General features: G+C 42.7%; 1 protein-coding gene across 4 annotated transcripts in view; it reads left to right on the top strand.

The window, feature by feature from the left end:
• The first annotated feature begins 934 nt into the window (after positions 1-934).
• Positions 935-9483, top strand: part of LOC119419791 (echinoderm microtubule-associated protein-like 6) — a 134242-nt gene continuing 125693 nt past the window's right edge. For all 4 annotated transcript variants that reach the window (XM_037687187.1, XM_037687177.1, XM_037687184.1 and 1 more), the window contains exon 1: positions 935-1131. In XM_037687187.1, coding sequence (XP_037543115.1) covers positions 935-1131 — 197 coding nt within the window. The remainder of the gene's footprint in view (positions 1132-9483) is intronic.

Here is a 9483-nt window from a genome sequence, read left to right as displayed (position 1 = left end):
GTGGGTCTGGTGGTGTCTGCGGGTGGAGGGTCTCTGCTGCAGCCGGACGAACCCCCCCTCCTCCGGCCGGGATGCTGCTCCGTGCAGCCGGGGCTGCTCCCCTGCTCCTCCCGCTCAACTTGGATCTTGTGCGAGGATTAAACGGGTTTCTCCGGAACGAGACGAACATTTCAGTCTTAAACTGTGGATTATTTAACATCCTGTCGATTTTTTTAATTTTTATTCTCTGCTCTGATTTACGAAGAAGCTCCTCCACCTTCTTCGGATGAGAGGAGGTGAAGGAGGGATGCAGGCGGAAGCAGGACCGGGAGGATGCTGAGGATTATCCTGGGGAAGGATTAAATTCATCTGAGGCTTCCATCAGTGATGCCTTCACGTCCACGTTGTTGAGTTAGTGTTTTATTCTGAGAACAGCTCTGATTTAAAAACGTTCTCGAGACGAAACGAGTTTGTTGCTGTGGAACAAATCGGAGAACAATCAAACACCTGTTAAACTGTTTGATTCTTCAAAACAACGGATTTGTGCAAATGCTTGCAGAGTCAGTGTAAACTCATAACTAAACTTTACAAATGTAGTTTTTAATGAAATATATCAGTTTCATTCAAGATGCATTTCAATCATGTCACAAGCATGGAGGAATTCTAAAACTAAATCGGCAGAGAAAACTGTGAAATGTTGTAAAACTTATTCTATTTGTCTCTGATTTATCTTTGAAGTGAACATTTTTATTTCTTTTTTTAAGTCACAAGGTAAAATTAAAGAAAACCTCTTTGTAAAACATCTCGAGCTCAGAACAGAACCATTTTGGACCTGAGTCCAGATAATTATTTCTATCCAAACATCAGTCACTCTGGTCTGGAGGACCTCCACCCAGAACCAGGAGGAGGAGGAGGAGGAGGAGGAGGGACAGTGTGACCCATCAGATGAGTGAACATGTCGGACCGGACCGCCCCGGGCTGCCGGCTCAGACTGGACTGGGTCTACGGATACCGGGGCCACCAGTGCAGGAACAACCTGTTCTACACTGCGGGGAAGGAGGTGGTGTACTTTGTGGCGGGGGTCGGCGTGGTTTACAACACCAGGGAGCACAGCCAGAGGTTCTACCTGGGTCACAATGATGACATCATCAGGTGAGAGACACCTGCAGCTGACACACCTGAAACATCAGCACAGACTCTCATCAGTCACTAAACGTAACTTGGAAAGCTTTGGTGACAGTTTGAGACATTTCATGATGATTCTCCGGACAATTATTATTATTTATCTCATTTTTTAGATTAATTTGGATATTTTTCACTAGAAAGCCCAAAATATACAAAAACAAGTTAAAAAAGTTTAATCTTTAAGTATATTGGTTTGACATGACTCTAAAATGACCTCTTTAGTTCAAACGGTACAGTTAAAATTCTCCCATCACTTTACATTTAGATTTAGAAAACAATTAAAAATACATATTTTTAGTTATTTTACTAAATACTTTTATTAGTTTGTTTTTGTCACCAAAAAGAGAGCATAACAAAATAAACTCAAAGTCAATGAGAGCCTATAGATTTAAAATTGTTCTGATATTTTCAATAAAAGAGCAGCTGTGGCTGAGTGGTTAGAGCAGTCGTCCTCCAGAGTTGAGGGTTTGATTCTACCAGCAGTCATATGTTGAAGTGTCCCTGGGCAAGACACTGAACCCCTCACTGCCTCTGATGTGTGTCCCATCTGTGTATGAATATGATAAAGTACTGATTATTCTATGTGTAGATCTAGCAGAGTGCTGTATGAATGGGTAAATGAGGACACAGATTGTACTGTAAAGAGCTTTGAGTATCTTGATAAGATAGAAAGGTACTACTGTATATACAGTCCATTTACCATTTAAAAATGTTTAAATTTACTCTGAAATCCAAAAAGAAAAACTTTAAATCTATTAAAGTCATTGTTGTTTTTAAAGAACACATTTTGGATGTATTGTTTCTAAACAAAACAGTCCCATAAACTATAAGAAAAAAATACATAGTTTAGGTCCAATTATAAAAAGTACTATCCAAAACAACTTATTATTTTCATTCCATAAAATCTTGAGGTTAAAGCAATGTTTTTAAATGAGTAAACTACAAGATTTCTGACAAAAATTTGAAGGCTGCTGTCCATAACTAACTTTTCAAATAATCTGCAGTGATTTATGTAGAAAATATAACCAGATCTTAGAATGGAAGTCACTTAGAGTTTAGATGTGTACACTCTGCACTTTGAAGGACTTTAAGGGAAACGTCCTGTAGCAGTGAAATACAAACTGGGTAAAAGGAGACAATTACATAGTCAGAGTTTATTTGTCGTTCCACCCCATGTGGTACATGTGGTGGAACAAAATTATGTACACAGGGTCCCAGTTACATCTAACAATAAAATGTAAAAGAAAAACAGTAATAAGACCTAAGATATGAACTAAGAAAAACATCAACTAAAAATACACTAAGCACTAATCGCATAAAAACAATAAAAACAAAATACCGAACAGCAGCACGAACATGAGTCTGTGAACAGATGAGCATGCATGAACACATCAACATGAAAACATGAAACAGATCAGCAGCAACATGAAACAGATCAGCAGCAACATGAAACAGATCAGCAGTAACATGATGTGATTTTTCACAGTGATTATCCTGGTTAGGGATTCATGAGTCTAACAGCTTCAGGGTAGAAGCTGTTCCTCAGTCTAGTGGTTCTACACTTAATGCTCCTCAAACTCCTTCCAGAGGGGATCAGGGCAAAAAGTGTGTGTGCTGGGTGAGTGAGGTCCTTCATGATGCAGGTGGTCCTATTCCTGGATCTGGAGTTGTAAATGTCTGATGGTGGGGAGACTGACTCCAACAGCCTTCTGTGCAGCTTTTCTTTCTGCAGCTGTGCAGCCTCCAGGCCACATGTTGATGGAGCACAGGATGCTCTCCACTGCACACCTGTAGAAGGAGGTGAGGACTGAGCTTCCCAGACCAGCTCGTCTCAGCCGCCTGAGGAAGTAGAGTCTCTGATGATCTTTCTTGATCAGGCTGGTGGGGTTGTTGTCCCAGCTGAGGTTGTCATTCAGGTGCACACCCAAGTATTTGTAGCTGGAGACCACTTCCATTACATATCCTCCTATGTTCGGGGGGCGGGGTGTTAGATGTTTTTGTTCCTTCTGAAGCCCACAACCATCTCCTTGGTCTTCTTCACATTGATGTGAAGTTTAAGGTTAATGTCTCATTGTCCTCTCACTTGTTTTAAGTGCCATGCTATAAACACACAGGTACTTTTATGTCACAGATTTCCTTCTTCGGAAAAAAAAACCTTACTAACCCTTCTGTTGAGCAGTCAACAGCTGTGGTCCTGACTCCAAAGAAAAAACAACAAGTCTTAAAGAGACTGTCACACAGAGATGTATTTTATCAGAGTATCCCAATATATGAAAAAACTGGCAAACACGCTGGTGTAAGTTTGGAGGAAGTTACCAGCATTCTGATATGCGATGGCAGAAGTTGTGCTCAAAATTTTCAGCACATGTCGACACATTGCTGATAAGTTTGATTTGTTACTGATACGCAACAGGTATGTTATGTACAACGTCACACGCATTACATGTAAGTTACTCATAAGTTGACATACGTCAGACATCAGCTGGCAGAGAAACTTACTTCTTACATATCTGTAATTTATATCAGACGTTTCCACAACAGTGAACCAGTGAGGGCAGAGAAGATGTGTTAAATATGATGCAACATTACGATTCATAAGTGTTTAATTCCTTGTTTATGACAAAGACTAATACAACGACGTTCACACCACAGCCACATCTCTCCAAGGATGTCTCTAAATCCTGACAACCGAACAGTCTGTGGCTCTGCTAGAACTAATTAAACATTTATTCAGAGTGTAAAACATAGTAACCCTTTAATCTGGGATTATCTGACAGTTCTGTAACTGAAGGCTGTTTTCTGCTCCAGTGAGCTAGGAGGTTACACCTCACCAACACATTTGTTTTCTGTCTGCTGGCAGGAATAATTCAGAAGTTTTAGATGGATTTGCATACATTTAAACACGTAACATAATAGCCCGATCACGCTGCTTGCCTTTATGATGGTTTGGTTTGTGTCTCGAGTACCTAGACTCAAATGCTTTGGGCAGAATGGATCAAATCTTGGGGATTTTACTGTTACGTTCCATTGGTGTGGCCATGTAATTTGGACATTTCGGAACCCGAGTGGACCAACACAGACTCAAGGTGGATGTCATTAAGTTCTGCCTGTCTCCAAAACAACTGGCTGTTTATCTGAATTTGGCTCCCTTGGCTGGCCTTGAAGGCCATCTTATCTGAATTCGCCTGGAGAACATGTGATCTGACGCTCACCACCTCCTCCCTGAGGAATTTCCAACTGATAACCAGATGAAACCAGCTGAATAAACATTGTGTCATCATTTCAGAACTCTTGGGTTCTCATAGACATTATTCTTGGCCATTCCCCAATATACCTCGAGAATGTTTTCGGATCTCAGCGGAGGACACTGACTGATTATTACATCCTTATCAGAACTCTTACAGTGCTCTCGAGAGCATCTATGGACATGCTCACCGCTCTCATCGTCTCCCCCCCACCTCCGCAGAATGTCTGCGTCACTATTTGCTTGTTTGTGCGAGATGTTTTTTAACATCAGAGTTTTTCTTCTCAGGCAGGAAGAAAAAGTTTGATGGGAATTTTTTCGCCTCCAATTCCTACATGTGTCCAGTTTCACTACTTTTTGTCTATCTAAACAGATCTCACTTGTAAATGAGTCTTCTAGGCTTAATGTGACTTATCTGTCTAAATAAAGGTTGAATGAAAAAAAGGGTGAAACAGTAAAGATCTAATCAAAAATTTACAGCTTGAAGAGGTTGATGTGTTCTGTAAGTAAAAATAGCACAAGTATCATCACACCTAATTCTAATTCAAATCTTAAAAGAAAATATTTTTTGTGTGTGTTTGTGTGTGTGTCTGTGTGCGTTACCGACCTGTTATTCTTTTTTTATGCACATCCTGTTGAAGAAAAAATTATGCATTTTTTATGTCCTGTTTGGCCTTCTTGTGCACCTGCTGAGGTTTTATTATTAATTGTGTTTTATGATGGGGTCCTGCTTTGCATAAATAAAAAACAAACCCAGCTTGTTCTGTTTGTTCCACGTCCAAGCTTGGGTCTCCTACCAGAGGCCTGATAGCTTCAGGGTTCTGTTCAGTAGCTTAGCTGTTCTTATGACTGCATTCTTCTGGACTGAGATCTCTGAGGCTGTTTGTGGATTCTGTTGGAGCAACTCTCAGTCTGAGGGTCAAAGGGCCGAGTTCTCAGATGACCACTGGCACCACTGAGACCTTCACTCTCCACAACTTCTCAATTTCTTTTTTCAGCCTTTGGTATTTCTCAAACCTTTCATGTTCACTCTTTCTGGTGTTACTTGTATATCTACATATATCACCTCTGCGTTTTCTATTTTTTAACCTCTATATGTCTGCTTGTTTAGCCATCAACTGCTTGTCAGTCTGGATCTCGAAGTCCGACAGTATCTTAGCACAGCCACTCTCCATCAAAGGCAGAAAGCTATTCTTCTTTTTTGGGGCCTTTCCCTCTTCAGGGGTCTCCACAGCGAGTCATCCTCCTCCATCTCACTCTGTCCTCTGCATCCTCTGTCCTCACTCCAACTACCTCCATGTCCTCTCTAACTACATTCATATACAGTATCTTCTCTTTGGCCTTCCTCTTTGTCTTTTTTAGGCAGCTGCGTTTCTAATATTCTTCTACCAATATACCCACTGTCCCTCCTCTGGACATGTCCAAACCATCTTAGTCTGGCCTCTCTAACTTTATCTCCCAATTGTTCAACCTGTGTTGTACCTCTGATGATCTCGTTCCTAATCTTATCCATCCATGTCACTCCTAAGGAGAACATATCCTGATGCATGCTCAATAATCCAGGTAGAAAAATCTAAAAAAGTTAAATCTGGTCCTCTGGAATGTCCAGAGGACCAGATTTAACTTTTTTAGATCCTAAGGAGAACCTCTACATCTTCATTTCTGCCACTTTAGTTTTGTCTCCTGTATTTTTGTCAATTCCAGTGTCTCGACCATACAACATAGCTGGTCTCACCACTGTCTTGTAAACTCAAAAAGCGTTCAATACAAAAACAACTGGACTTTATTTGTAACAGAAGACGTTTCGCTCCTCATCCGAGGAGCTTTCTCAATTCAAAGAGCAGAGAGTGAGAGATTCGGGTTATAAGGCTGAGTGAGATAAGACACACACACATATGTAGATTGGCAATTCACACCTAAACACTCAATCTACATATGTGTGTGTGTCTTATCTCACTCAGCCTTATAACCTGAATCTCTCACTCTCTGCTCTTTGAATTGAGAAAGCTCCTTGGATGAGGAGCGAAACGTCTTCTGTTACAAATAAAGTCCAGTTGTTTTTGTATTGAATGCTTTTTGAATTCATCATGTCCTGGATGACTGAGAATCTTCACCAGCATATGTCTTGTAAACATTTCCTTTGACCTTTGCTGATACCCTTTTGTCGCAAATCACTCCTGAAACTTTTCTCCATCCATTCCATCCTGCCTCTTTTTCACCTCTTTATCACACCCCATTTTCCTGGAAAGTGGACCCCAAGTACCTGAAGTCCTGAACTTTTGTGACTTCTGCTCTTGGTAGCCTCACTGTTCCACCGGCCTCCCTCTCATTCACACACATGTACTCTATCTTACTACAAGCAGGGGCGTCGAACTCACTTACAAAAGTGGGCCAAAATTAAAACCTTTTTCGAACTAAGGGCCAGTTTCAGAATCTACATTAACTCAGAGCTGATCCTTGATGCACTCCCACCTCCAACTTGAAGCTATCTGTCACTCTAACAGCACAGCTTACTACTGTCCTGCAGTCCTCATACATGTCATGTACCAGTCTAACATACTTTTCTGCCACTCCAGATTTCCTCATGTAATACCACACCTCCTCCCTCGGCACTCTGTCATATGCTTTTTCTAAATCCACAAAGACACAATGAAGTTCTTTCTGACCTTCTCTGTACTTCTCCATCAGCATCGTCAAAGCAAAGATGGCATCTGTGGTGCTCTTTCTTGGAATGAAACCATACTGCTGCTCACAGATAGTCACCGTTCATCTTAGTCTCATTTTCACAACTTTTTCTCAGATCTTCTTTGTGTGACTCATCAACCTAATTCCTCTGTGGTTGCTACAACTCTGTACATCATCCTTGTTCTTAAAAATGGGCACCAGCACACTTCTTCTCCATTCCTCAGGCATTTTCTCACCTTCAAATATGCCATTGAATATCTGAGTCAAAAACCTCACTGCCGTCACTCCAAGACATTTCCAAACCTTCACTGGTATGTCATCAGGTCCTACTGCCTTCCCCTTCTTCATTCTTTTCAGAGCTTTCTAGACTTCACCCTCGCTAATCTTTCGTACTTCCTGGTCCACAGTTTCTATGACTTCTACTCTTCTTTCTCTCATTCACTTTTCATTCATAGCTTCTCAAAGTACTCCTTCCATCTTCCCATCACACTCTCCTCACTTGTTAGAACATCACAATTCCTATCTTTAATAAACCTAACCTGCTGCACATCCTTTCCAGCTTGATCTCGGTACAAGTCCTTCTCTCCCTCTTTAGTGTCCAGCCTCCCGTGCAACTTACACACCTTCTACTTTGCCTTAGCTACCTCCCACTTTGCTCTACATTGCATCTCCTTATATTCCTGTCTCCTCTCTTCAGTCCTCTCACTGTCATATTTCTTCTTGGCTAACCTCTGTCTTTGACCAATACACATCCTCAGTACTGGGTTACATTAGTACATGTACTGACACAGTCTCCACTATCAGAAATGTTAAAAGCTACCCAAACAGAAAACCTTGGCTGAATGCAGAGGTGCGTACCCTGCTGGAAGCCAGGAACACTGCCTTCAGGTCTGGAAACTCAGAGGAGCTGAGTAGGACAAGAAAAGAGCTGGTTGCTGGTATTAAGAGGGCCAAGGCCACATATGCAAAGAGGATTGAGGGTCAATTCATCTCACAAGACCCTCGGAGCATGTGGAGGGGCATTAAGTGCATAACGGATTATAAAGGAAGGAGTGAACAATGTCCCAAAGACCCATCTCTGCCTGATGCCCTCAACAAGTTCTATGCACGCTTTGAAGACCCGAACAGACCACCCAGCACCAGACTCACCTCACCACCGGATGAAGAGCATCTCAGCGTGACCTCAGCAGAAGTAAGGAGTACCTTCAGGAGGATTAATCCGCACAAAGCAACTGGCCCAGACAACATCCCCGGAAAAGTGTTGAAGGAATGTGCTGATCAGCTCTGCGAGGTGCTGGCAGACATCTTTAACACCTCACTTACCCTGGAGACAGTTCCCACCTGCCTGAAGACTGCCACCATCATCCCAGTCCCAAAAAGCTCTACAGTGACTGGTCTGAATGACTATCGGCCAGTGGCCCTCACCCCGATAGTCGCTAAATGCTTCGAAAAACTGGTCATGACTCACATCAAAACAACCATCAACATCAACGAGGACCCTCATCAGTACGCATACCGTGAGAACCGATCAACAGAGGATGCAATCTCCTCTGTGGTCCACACTGCACTCAACCACCTGGAGCAGAAAAACTCTTACGTCCGTATGCTCTTTGTGGACTTCACATCCGCCTTCAACACCATGATCCCCCAAACCCTGATGGACAAACTATCCACACTAGGACTAAGCCCCTCCATCTGCAACTGGGTACTAGACTTTTTAACAAACAGACCACAGTTAGTGAGGATCCACAACCTCTCCTCCTCCACCATAACCCTCAGCACTGGCTCTCCTCAGGGATGTGTGTTGAGCCCCCTCCTGTTTACTCTGCTCACATATGATTGTGCAGCTACCCATCCAGGCTGTCACATTGTAAAGTTTGCAGATGATACAGCGGTGGTGGGATGCATCACAAACAATGATGAGTCCAGCTACAGGCAGGAGGTGGAACACCTGGAGAGCTGGTGCAGAGAGAATAACCTTCACATCAATGTGAAGAAGACAAAGGAGATGATTGTGGACTTCAGAAGGAACAAAAACACCTACACCCCCCTGAACATAAGAGGATCTGCGGTGGAAGTGGTCTCCAGCTACAAGTACTTGGGTGTACACATGAATGACAACCTCAGCTGGAGCAACAACACCACCAGCCTGATCAAGAAAGCTCATCAGAGACTCTACTTCCTCAGACGGCTGAGGCGAGCTGGTCTGGGAAGCTCAGTCCTCACCTCCTTCTACAGGTGTGCAGTGGAGAGCATCCTGTGCTCGAGCATCAATGTGTGGCATGGAGGCTGCACAGCTGCAGAAAGAAAAGCTTTGCAGAGAGTGGTGAAGGCTGCACAGAAATCTGTTGGAGTCAGTCTCCCCACCATCACAGACATCTACACCTCCA

The sequence above is a fragment of the Nematolebias whitei genome, chromosome 1 (genome assembly GCF_014905685.2).
Source record: "Nematolebias whitei isolate Nwh7 chromosome 1, NemWhi1, whole genome shotgun sequence".
NCBI lineage: Eukaryota > Metazoa > Chordata > Actinopteri > Cyprinodontiformes > Rivulidae > Nematolebias > Nematolebias whitei.
The sequence above is the reverse complement of the archived record's forward strand: the minus strand, read 5'-3'. Positions and strand labels throughout refer to the sequence as shown.